Genomic DNA, 12,476 nt, shown 5'->3' on the forward strand with positions numbered 1-12,476 from the left:
CACCGACCTCTAGGGGCAAGTGCTGTTAGCGAGTAGCAGCGCCTATAACCCACACACAGACAAAGCTCCCCCTTATAGCCTGAGCCGACCTCTAGGGGCAAGTGCTGTTAGCGAGTAGCAGCACCTATAACACACACAGACAAAGCTCCCCCGTATAGCCTTCACCGACCTCTAGGGGCAAGTGCTGTTAGCGAGTAGCAGCACCTATAACACACACACAGACAAAGCTCCCCCTTATAGCCTGAGCCGACCTCTAGGGGCAAGTGCTGTTAGCGAGAAGCAGCGCCCATAACACACACAGACAAAGCTCCCCGGTATAGCCTGAGCCGACCTCTAGGGGCAAGTGCTGTTAGCGAGTAGCAGCGTCCATAACACACACAGACAAAGCTCCCCGGTATAGCCCAAGCCGACCTCTAGGGGCAAGTGCTGTTAGGAATGTTCCAAATCGGCTACCTCCACAGTCAGAGGTTTAACCGGATTGACCGGAAAGGAGGGGCGGGGTGGGGCAGGGGGTGACCCACCCCGCCCCTCTCCCCAACCCCTCCCCCCAACCCTTCCAACCTCCACTCACCCCTCCCTAACCCCTCCCCCTCCCTAACCCCTCCCCTCTCCCCAACCCCTCCCCCCAACCCTTTCATCCTCCCTAACCCCTCCCCCCTCCCTAACCCCTCCCCCTCCCTAACCCCTCCCCTCTCCCCAACCCCTCCCCCCAACCCTTCCATCCTCCCTAACCCCTCCCCCTCCCTAACCCCTCCCCCCTTCCTAACCCCCCCCTCCCTAACCCCTCCCTAACCCCTCCCCCCTTCCTAACCCCTCCCTAACCCCTCCCCCTCTCTAACCCCTCCCCCTCCCTAACCCCTCCCAAACTCCTCCCCCTCCCTAACCCCTCCCCCTCCCTAATCCTTCCCCCTCCCTAACCCCTCTCCCCTCCCAAACTCCTCCCCCTCCCTAACCCCTCCCCCCTCCCTAACCCCTCCCCCTCCCAAACCCCTCCCTCTCCCTAACCCCTCCCTAACCTCTCCCCCCTCTCTAACCCCTCCCCCCTCCCTAACCCCTCCCTAACCCCTCCCCCCTTCCTAACCCCTCCCTAACCCCTCCCTAACCCCTCCCCCCTTCCTAACCCCTCCCCCTCCCTAACCCCTCCCCCTCTCTAACCCCTCCCCCTCCCTAACCCCTCCCAAACTCCTCCCCCTCCCTAACCCCTCCCCCCTCCCTAACCCCTCCCCCTCCCAAACCCCTCCCTCTCCCTAACCCCTCCCTAACCTCTCCCCCCTCTCTAACCCCTCCCCCCTCCCTAACCCCTCCCCCCTCTCTAACCCCTCCCTAACCCCTACCTAACCCCTCCCTAACCCCTCCCCTTCACACCACTCCCCCCTCCCTAACCCCTCCCCCTTCTCTAACCCCTTCTCTAACCCCTCCCCCCTTCCCTAACCCCTCCCCCTTCACACCGCTCCCCCCTCCCTAACCCCTCCCCCCTCTATAACCCCTCCCCCCCCTCTCTAACCCCTCCCCCCCTCTCTAACCCATCCCCCTTCTCTAACCCCTCCCCCTTCACACCGCTCCCCCCCTCTCTAACCCATCCCCCTTCTCTAACCCCTCCCCCTCTAACCCCTCCCCCTCCCTCTCTAACCCCTCCCCCTTCACACCGCTCCCCCCCGCCCCCTCCCCCCTACGAAGCCGAACGGCCATTTTGTAAGAAGCGTCTCGCGCCTTCATCACCCCTCGCGCGCGCAGAGAACGCGGCTCTACCACCAACACAACTTTAAAACAACAACAACCACAGCAGCCATGAAGATCTTCATCGGCAACGTGCCCTCGCAGGCGACGAGCGAGACGCTGCAGGAGCTGTTCGAGAAGTTCGGCGCCGTGATCGAGTGCGAGAAAATCAAAGACTACGCCTTCGTCCACATGCCCAGCGAGGACGAAGCTCAGGCTGCCATTAGGTTAGTAGGCCTCGGGAGACAAAGGCCCCCCACTACCACCACCCCCGTGTAGCCTGTAGCAGACTTGCGCGGCGGGGGGCGAGTGCTGTTAGCGAGCAGCAGCAGCTGCACGTAAAGGCCTGGGTATCCAGCACCACGCCCGGCCGCCTTTGTCTTCTTTCCCCTCGGGAAAGCTTAGCGATGGTTCGCTGCACTGCAACGGCAGTTACTCGTTTGAGGCCGAGTCGACCTAGGGGAGGCCCAGGTAACCGGTTCGGACCGGCGTCAGCGGTGGTTGTTGTTGGCCGGGTTCGTAGCGCGGCGCCTCCATTTGAAGTAGGCCTCGGGGACCAGACGCAATCGATTCCGACGACTCGTACGTCTAACGGATGTGGAATCGATGCGGAATGAACGATTTGTTGTGTTTTTTAAACGGTTGGTTAAAGATGAGGGGTGTTTGTGAGTGTGGGTTTCCGAGGCGATTGCGATGAAACCTCGGCCGCAAAAGCGTTTGATGAGTTAGGGCGAGGAAATGTTTTATTTTGTTTGTTAAAAAGTTAGTGGTTGGGTCGATTCGATTCCCGGTGAACTCGCTCACGTAGGAATCGATTTCGCGCGCTTAGGCCCCTTCCACAGCCTAGGCCTTGGCTGGAAACTCGTAAAGGAAACAAAATTAATAATAATACTCTATAAATTCTGTATGATACATGTGTATATTATGTAATGTGTATAATCATTTATACAATGTATCTAATATTAATATGTATAATTGTGTATAAGGAAAATGTGTGTTAGGTCCATCGGCAGCCTTGTAAATAAATGTTATAATAATGTATTATATATGTTTATATGTAATATGTATAAACATATACAATATGTGTATAATCATATGTAAGTACAATTGTGTGTAATATGGGATATATCTTGTGCGCTAGGTCCCTTATAAGCCTGGGCCTTGACTGGAAACGCGAGATGGAAACTAAAATAACATTTATAATATTTATTAAATTATACATTTGTATATAATGTATTAAAGCATATAGGTAGTACATGTATATAATGATATGTATAATTATATGTGTGTATAATATGGAATCTATTTCGTAAGGTAAGGTCCCTGATAAGCCTGGGCCTTGACTGGAAACGCGAGATGGAAACTAAAATAACATTTGTAATATTTATTAAAGTATACATTTGTATATAATGTATTAAAGCATATAGGTAGTACATGTATATAATGATATGTATAATTATATGTGTGTAGAATATGGAATCTATTTTGTAAGCTAAGCTCCCTGATAAGCCTGGGCCTTGACTGGAAACGCGAGATGGAAACTAAAATAACATTTATAATATTTATTAAAGTATAGATTTCTATATAATGTATTAAAGCATATAGGTAGTACATGTATATAATGATGTGTATAATTATGTGTGTAGAATATGGAATCTATTTTGTAAGCTAAGCTCCCTGATAAGCCTGGGCCTTGACTGGAAACGCGAGATGGAAGCTAAAAATTTTAAAACAATACAAATGTAAAATGTGTTGTAGATCATTAACTAAATGAACGCCGCTAATTTTATTGCAATCATTATTATAACAGTGGTGTTAGAGTCGACTCGCTAACGTCGAGTGTGTGAGAGGAGCCTTAAATAAAATGTTTATAATGTTATACAAGTGTGTATATAATAGTATATAAGATACACGTATGTATTATATGTAATAGTATATAGACATGTGTAAATATAATATACACATATAGTTTATAATATACACGTATTATACTATTAATTATATTAATATACAGAATGGGTGCGACTCAATTATTAAACAATAGAAACGCCCCTAATCTCCATTTTATATAAAAGGCACAGTTGTGATTTCGTGTCTGTTCAAAATGTTTAGCCTACTTCCCAACGTGCAACAAACTTGAAATTTGCCATGTGGCTACTTTCCAGACTGTACACCATGCAAACATTATAAAAATACATGTTTAGTTTTTTATTGGAGGGGGGGAGCTCAATAATGCAACAAAATTTTGCACGGCAAGTGAGCTGTGACGTCATATCTGTCACGTGACCCGCGCATGTGGAAGCGTAACGCAGTGTAGTGTAGTGGTTAGCGCGCTGTCTGTGTGGGTGTGTGTGACTGTGTGTGTGTCTGTGTGTGTATTTGTATGTGTGTGTGTCTGTGTGTGTGGGGGGAGCGGTAGTGTAGTGGTTAGCGCGCTGTGTGTGTGTCTGTGTGGTTCTGTCTGTGTGTGTGACTGTGTATCTGTGTGTGTGTGTCTGTGTATCTGTGTGTGTGTTAGACTGTGTGTATCTGTGTGTGTGTGTGTGTGGGGGGAGCGGTAGTGTAGTGGTTAGCGCGCTGTCTGTGTGGGGGTGTGTGTGTGTCTGTATCTGTGTGTCTGTGTATCTGTGTGTGTGTCTGTGTGTGTGTCTGTGTATCTGTGTGTGTGTGTCTGTGTATCTGTGTGTGTGTCTGTGTATCTGTGTGGGGAGGGAGCGGTAGTGTAGCGGTTAGCGCTACGCCGCGCTACGAACCCGGCGACCCGAGTTCGATTCCCACTCACGGCCACCGCCGGTGACGATTATTTCTACCGGTCCTGGGCCTCCCCTAGGTCGACTCGGCCTCAAACGAGTAACTGGTGTGGTGTGTGAACATCGCCACTGGGGTGACGAAGTCCCGGGCGAAGCCGGGTAGGTAGTACAGCTAGTTTAATAATAATAATAAAAACTATAATTATAACGAGGAGAAGGTCGGCACTGTTCACGTGTCCTTAAATATATCCATATATATACACACACACGTGTGTGTATATATATTAATATACACGTGTATATATTATATACATGTATATATTATATACACGTGTATGTTAATATGTATATAACATGTAAATGTATTAATATATTGTGTAGGTGCGACTCGGTTGATAACGCTACGCCTGAGGGGGGGAACATTTCTAAGGCGTTGAACAAAAACGGGTTAATAAATATTTCGTAAAAGTTACTAAATAATGATGATGATAGTTGTCATTTCTGTAACGAGGGGAAAGTCGACTCGCTAACGCCGATCGTGCGCGTGTCCTTAAAGATGATATCAACGGCCAGGCTTGATAATTATCACGTGTGATTACGTATACATACGTGTGTGTATATTTATCTTGATTTGAGGCTTTCGTAACTGCAGGAAGCCATACTCTTTGGTTCTTTCGGTAAAGTCATCGCGTAGTGGGTAGAAAAAATTAATGAATCGCGGCGTTTCGGGCGCAACCCACCTGATGATGGACGAAACGTCGTGATTTATTTTATTTTATACCCGCGTGATGACTTTGCCGAAAGATCCAAAGAGTATTTGGATTTATCGTAGACTAGCGGGAAGTGCCCGGCGTTGCCTGGGTCAAAAAAACTATTTCAAACCTCCTCTTAAAAATCTAACAGCAGTGCATATCGTGGTGGTAGCTGCTATGATTACAGCAGTGCATACCGACTGTGGTGGTAGCTGATATTACTACAGCAGTGCATACTGACTGTGGTGGTAGCTGCTATCACTACAGCAGTGCATACTGACTGTGGTGGTAGCTGATATTACTACAGCAGTGCATACTGACTGTGGTGGTAGCTGCTATTACTACAGCAGTGCATACTGACTGTGGTGGTAGCTGATATTACTACAGCAGTGCATACTGACTGTGGTGGTAGCTGCTATCACTACAGCAGTGCATACTGACTGTGGTGGTAGCTGCTATTACTACAGCACTGCATACTGACTGTGATGGTAGCTACTATGATTACAGCAGTGCATACTGACTGGTGGTAGCTGCTATGATTACAGCAGTGCACACTGGTGGTACCTGCTATGATTACAGCAGTGCATACTGACTGGTGGTACCTGCTATCACTAAGGTAGTACATGCTGACTGTGGTGGTACCTGCTATGATTACAGCAGTGCATACTGACTGGTGGTACCTGCTATCACTACGGTAGTACATGCTGACTGTGGTGGTACCTGCTATGATTACAGCAGTGCATACTGACTGGTGGTACCTGCTATCACTACGGTAGTACATGCTGACTGTGGTGGTACCTGCTATGATTACAGCAGTGCATACTGACTGGTGGTACCTGCTATCACTACGGTAGTACATGCTGACTGTGGTGGTACCTGCTATGACTACAGCAGTGCATACTGACGTACCTGCTATGATTACAGCAGCCCATACCGACTGGTGGTACCTGCTATGATTACAGCAGTGCATACCGACTGTGGTGGTAGCTGCTATGACTACAGCAGTGCATATTGACTGTGGTGGTACCTGCTATGATTACAGCAGTGCATACCGACTGTGGTGGTACCTGCTATGACTACAGCAGTGCATACTGACGTACCTGCTATGATTACAGCAGCCCATACCGACTGGTGGTACCTGCTATGATTACAGCAGTGCATACCGACTGTGGTGGTAGCTGCTATGATTACAGCAGTGCATATTGACTGTGGTGGTACCTGCTATGATTACAGCAGTGCATACCGACTGTGGTGGTACCTGCTATCACTACGGTAGTACATGCTGACTGTGGTGGTACCTGCTATGATTACAGCAGTGCATACTGACTGTGGTGGTAGCTGCTATGATTTCAGCAGTGCATATTGACTGTGGTGGTACCTGCTATGATTACAGCAGTGCATACTGACTGTGGAGGTAGCTGCTATGATTACACCAGTGCATACTTGACTGGTGGTAGCTGCTGTGATTACACCAGTGCATATTGACTGTGGTGGTGCCTGCTATGATTACAGCAGTGCATACCGACTGTGGTGGTACCTGCTATCACTACAGTAGTACATGCTGACTCCATCTATAGCGGTATTTATGGTGCCCAGGAATGGGAGATCTTGAGTTCAGTCGATGGCAAAGCAAAGCCTCAACATTACACCACTACACCATCCCCCCCCCACCTTCCTCACCACCTGCCTCCTCCTTCCCCCCCCCACTCCCTTCTCCCCCACCTCCTTCCCCCCACCTCCTTCCCCCTTCCCCCCCACCCCCTTCTCCACCCCCTCCTTCCCCCCACAACCTCCTTCCCCCCACCCCCTTCTCCACCCCCTCCTTCCCCCCACCTCCTTCCCCCCACCCCCTTCTCCACCCCTCCTTCCCCACTCCTCCTTCCCCCCACAACCTCCTTCCCCCCACCCCCTTCACCCCCTCCTTCCCCCCTCCTTCCCCCCACCTCCTTCCCCCCACCCCCTTCTCCACCCTCTCCTTCCCCACTCCTCCTTTCCCCCACAACCTCCTCCCCCCCACCCCCTTCTCCACCCCCTCCTTCCCCCCACCTCCTTCGCTCCACCACCTCCTTCCCCTCTTTCTCCTGCTCCCTCCTCCTTCCCCCCACCCCCTTCCCCCCACCTCCTTCCCCACTCCTCCTTACCCCCTTCCCCCCCTCCTCCTTCCCCACTCCTCCTTCCCCCCACCTCCTCCTCTTCCTCCACCACCTCCTCCACCCCTACCTCCACCCCTACCTCCACCACCCCTACCTCCACACCCCCAGGGGCCTGAACCGCCACGTCCTGCACGGGGTGCAGATCAACGTGGAGGCGTCTCGAGGGGGCGGCCCGCGAGGCGGCGGCGGCGCCTCGTCGCTGGGCGGCCTGGGCCGCGTGAGCCTGGCGGGCGCCACCAAGATCTACGTGGGCAATGTGAGCGCCGACTGCACCAACCTGGAGCTGCGCGCCAAGTTCGAGGAGTACGGCCCCGTCGCCGAGTGCGACATCGTCAAGGTGAGGGCGGGGGACGATGGAGGCGATGTGTCTTGGTGTCGTCGCGCGCGTGATAGCGTGTGCGTGATAGCGTGTGCGTGATAGCGTGTGCGTGATAGCGTGTGCGTGATAGCGTGTGCGTGATAGCGTGTGCGTGATAGCGTGTGCGTGATAGCGCGTGTGTGAGTCTATGACGTCTACGACGTCTCCTGGCCAAACCCCAATTGGCGGAGCCAGGAGATTGAATCTCTACCCTCGGGGCTACTCCAGAAGCAACGAAGAGCCACTACGGGTGGCCACGTGGAATGTCCGAACGCTCACCGCGGAGGAGAGGCTGCCACTCCTCTGTCGGGAGCTGGACCGGTACCGCCTGGAGCTATGCGGCATTCAGGAGGGTCCGGTGGACCGGCTCTGGCTCCTGCCACCATGAGGGGTGGACAGTCCTCTACTCGGGGCAGCAGACTGCCAAACAACAGGGTGTGGCTCTTCTTTTGAACAAAAGAATGAAGGGGGCGTGGGAGCGTGGCGGTGAGGTGTGAGAAGCTGTAAGCCCCAGGCTACTTTGGGCTCGCCTTCCCATCAGCCGGAGGCGAGGAATGGTGGTCGTGGTTACTTATGCCCCCACCGAAGATGAACATCCGTGGAGGGATGCAGGCGAAGCCGATGAGTCAGATGCCTTCTATGACCTGTCACAGGTGCTGGCTAAAGTGGCCCCTCGGGATAGAGTCATCATGTTGGGTGACTTCAATGCCCGAGTTGGTCATGATACTGGCACCTAGTCTGGAGTGATTGGAGGGCATGGGCCAGATCAGCTCAATAACAACGGTAGGAGGCTGCTAGATTTTTGTACAGCCCATGGGCTTGTAATTACCAACACACTGTTCCGGCATCGGCGCATCCACACAACATCATGGATGCATGCCGGGTCCAAGCAAGAACATCTGCTGGACTACATAGTGACGGACCAGCGGATGCGAGCCCATGTCCTTGACACCAGGACCTACCGTGGAGCTGATCTGCCCTCTGACCATCGACTAGTCATCTGTAAGATGCGCCTGCCATTCTTCCACTCTTGTGGTGGGTGTACACCCAGGACCCCATTCCGACCTAAAGTGGCCTGGTCTCAGTTATCTGATGAAAGTTGCAAGCGAGAATTTCATCACCGCTTGCGGCTGGGATTGGCATCGTCCCCGACTCCTCCTGATGTCGAGGGTAAATGGGCGAGGTTTAGGACTGTGACTCATGCAGCTGCAATGGCTGCTTTGGGTACGCGGTCCAGACCTCCCCAGAGACCCTGGCTGACAGAGGAGGTGTTCAGGATGGTTGAGAAAAAGCGACAGGCCCACTGCCATCGGCTACAGAATCCCACGTCAGAGAATGAGGAGGCTTACCGTAGCCTTCGCTCGGAGGTTCGGAGAGCCGTGAGGCGCTGCAAGGATGGGTGGTGGTCGTGGGTTGCTGAGGAGATGGAGTCTGCCTCAGTAGCCCACCATCACAAATCTCTATTTAACTCCATCAAAAAGTAACCTGCAGCGCCACACCTATTACCATCATTAGGGGAAAAAATGGTGATCCAATCTCCGACCCCCAGGAACAGGTTCGCAGATTTGCTGAGCATTTCTGTGAGGTCCTGGGGGAGGGAAAATCCCTCAGCCAGGAAAACATCGTGGCACAAAGTGAGGATGACCCTGCTGAGGCTGCGGTGCCTCAAATATTGGAAGAAGTCACCCCCTGTGAGTGGCTGGCTGAGGTGCCATCTGCTGACGAAGTATTGAAGGCGATCCGGAGTCTTAGACCAGGAAAGGCAGCGGGCAGACATGATCTCCCAAGCGAAATGCTGAGGGAGGGTGGCGTTTGTGCACAGACTGCCCTATATGACATCATAACAACAGTCTGGACCACTGGATGGGTTCCGCAGGATTGGAAGGATGCCCTGGTGGTCCCCCTTTTTAAGAAGGGGGACCGCACAGACTGTAACAACTACAGGGGCATCTCACTCCTCAGTGTGCCGGGAAAGGTCCTGGCAAGGATTATTCAGCATCGCCTTACCAGGCACGCTGAGGAGAGGCTTGCGGAGCCCCAATGCGGTTTCAGGATAGGGCGGTCCTGCACAGATGCCATATTTTCTGTCCCTCTGCTACAGCAGAAGTGTAGGGAATTCCAACAAGACCTACATCTCTGCTTTATTGACCTGGTCAAGGCCTATAATTCCATCAGTAGGCCTGGGCTCTGGGTTGTTCTTCGTGCTTTTGGAGTACCTGACCCTCTGCTCAAGATCATTAAGAACCTTCATGATGGTGAGCGGGCCCGGGTAAAACTACGTGGCTGGGAGTCAGAGCCATTCCCTGTACACCTTGGGGTGCGACAGGGATGTCCTCTGGCACCCACATTAATTAGCATCTATTTTGACCACGTAGTTCGTGAAGCCTTCAATAGCTGTACCAGGGGAATCTCCATATGGTACAGATATAATGGGAGGCTGATCGATGCCCGGGTGTGGTCAAGGGATGGCTCCCTATTGCTCAACCACGTTATGTATGCTGATGATTTGGTAATAGCTGCTCAGTCAGAGGAGTTGGAGACGCTGCTGCTGAGACTGGAGCGTGCCACTAAGAGGTGGGGCCTTACCATCAGCCCCACCAAAACTAAGCACCTGCCTGGGTATTTTGTACCATCGGACACTCCACCCCCACAACTCCCGATCGGTGATGGGGCAGTTGTGGAGAGAGTGGAGAGTTTCCCATACCTGGGCAGTGTGCTTATGACTGGCTCCAGTTTAACAGCAGAGGTCTCACTCCGAATCAGTCGAGCGGCAATATCTTTTCATCGGTTGCGTAACGCTGTGTGGAAGCTACCTGGTCTGTCGCTCCGCACTAAGCTTCAGGTCTTCTCGGCCACGGTCATTCCCTCCCTTCTCAACGCTTGTGAAACGTGGACCCCCCTAATGGAACATCTTCGCCGGTTAGAAACATTTAGGCTGGCCTGCCTACGATCCATCCTGGGTTTAACCAGACTGGATTGTGTGAGGAGCTCACAAATCCTTGAAAGATCTGGGCAAGGTCCCATCGGTGAGCTCCTCCGGCGGGCAAGGCTGCGATGGCTGGGTCATGTAGCCCGCATGTCCAGCCACCGCATGCCGAAACAGCTTTTGTTCGGCCGGATTGAGGGGGCAAAGCGGGCGCGGCACGGGCTAGAGAAGAGATGGAGTGATGTGGTACAGGAGGACGTGGAGCTGAGTGGACTTGCCGATGACTGGTACCAGCGGTGTCAAGATCGACCTCTGTGGAGGAGGCTCGTGAAGGATGCTACTGGGCAGTTGGAGGGAGTCGCCCTCCAACAACAACGGAGGGCGGAGGAGCGACGCTCACAACAACGAGCGGAGCGCCGGGTGGCTAAAGCACAGCGGGTTAGCACAGTAGGGGGCACAGGTGGTGCATCAGCCAGTCATCTCAGTCAGTCGACCCGTGGCACCTGGGTCTGCCCCGTGACCTCCTGCCAGCGGGCGTTCGACACTTCACGTGGCCTCAGGGTGCACATAGCCTGGCACAAGCGTTGTGGTGACGTCACCGCCACTTAGTGGCGAATGGCGGTTGTTGTTGTTGTGTGACTGTGTGTGTGACAGCGTGTGTGTGTGACAGCGTGTGTGTGTGATAGCGCGTGTGTGTGAGCGCGTGTGTGTGATAGCGCGTGTGTGACCGCGTGCGTGTCTTCAGTCTTCAGTTTTCATTTATTTCCGTGCCGCTGTGTGCGGCAGCGTCGTGGGCCGTGTGCCGACGTGCCTCTCAGCGACGTGCCTCTCAGCGACGTCTCGGCGACGTCGCTCGTCCCCCATTCGTGTGCCCCCCCCCTCCCCCGTCATTTACATCTCTTCCCTCCCCCCCCCCTTTTTTTTGCGCTCCTCCCACCCCACCCCCCCCTCCCGCTTCTACGTCACTCCCAAAGAACTCTCGCTCCCAGGACTACGCATTTGTGCACATGGACAAGGAGGAGGATGCCTTGGAGGCCATCAGAGGCCTCGACGAGACCGAGTTTAAGGGCCGCCGGATCTCGGTGCAGCTGTCGCGTAGCCGCCTCCGCACCCAGCCGGGGATGGGGGGCCGCACGGTCTGTTTCCGCTGCGGCTCTGAGGGGCACTGGTCCAAGGACTGTCCCAAGGTGTGCGAGTCGATGGGTCTCTATGTGAGTCTACGGTTCCGTGCGCGAGTCCACAAGTCTGCGTGTGGTGACGAGTCGATGGGTGTCTGTGTGAGTCTACGTGTGTCTGTGTGAGTCTACAAGTCTGCGTGTGGTGATGGGTGTCTGTGTGAGTCTACGGGTGTCTGTGAGTCTACGGGTGCCTGTGAGTCTGTGTCTGTGCACGAGTCTACAAGTCTGCGTGTGGTGATGGGTCGATGGGTGTCTGTGTGAGTCTACGGGTGTCTGTGAGTCTGCGTGTGGTGATGAGTCTACGGGTGTCTGTGAGTCTGTGTCTGTGCACAAGTCTACACGTCTGCGTGTGGTGATGGGTGTGTGTGCGAGTCTACAGGTCTGTGCTTGAGTCCACAAGTCTGCGTGTGGTGATGAGTCTACGTGTGTCTGTGTGAGTCTACGGGTGTCTGTGTGTCTGTGCGAGAGTCCACAAGTCTGCGTGTGGTGATGGGTGTCTGTGTGAGTCTACGGGTGCCTGTGAGTCTGTGTCTGTGCACGAGTCTACAAGTCTGCGTGTGGTGATGAGTCTACGGGTGTCTATGAGTCTACGTGTCTGTGTGAGTCTATGTGTCTGTGCGAGGGTCTACAAGTCTGTGTGTGG

At 53.2% G+C, this 12,476-nt stretch overlaps 1 protein-coding gene across 6 annotated transcripts in view; it reads left to right on the forward strand.

The window, feature by feature from the left end:
- Positions 1–1,643: 1,643 nt before the first annotated feature.
- The window catches only part of LOC116937457 (uncharacterized), a 28,301-nt gene continuing 17,468 nt past the window's right edge, over positions 1,644–12,476 (forward strand). For 3 of the 6 annotated variants that reach the window (XM_076057009.1, XM_076057011.1, XM_076057012.1), the window contains exons 1-3: positions 1,644–1,943; positions 7,480–7,708; positions 11,630–11,866. In XM_076057009.1, coding sequence (XP_075913124.1) covers positions 1,789–1,943; positions 7,480–7,708; positions 11,630–11,866 — 621 coding nt within the window. In that variant the 5' untranslated portion in view covers positions 1,644–1,788. The remainder of the gene's footprint in view (positions 1,944–7,479; positions 7,709–11,629; positions 11,867–12,476) is intronic. The other 3 variants (XM_076057010.1, XM_076057013.1, XM_076057014.1) reach the window with 1 other exon arrangement.

The sequence above is a fragment of the Petromyzon marinus genome, chromosome 79 (genome assembly GCF_048934315.1).
Source record: "Petromyzon marinus isolate PM22_M1 ecotype Great Lakes invasive population chromosome 79, UKy_Petmar_22M1.pri1.0, whole genome shotgun sequence".
NCBI lineage: Eukaryota > Metazoa > Chordata > Hyperoartia > Petromyzontiformes > Petromyzontidae > Petromyzon > Petromyzon marinus.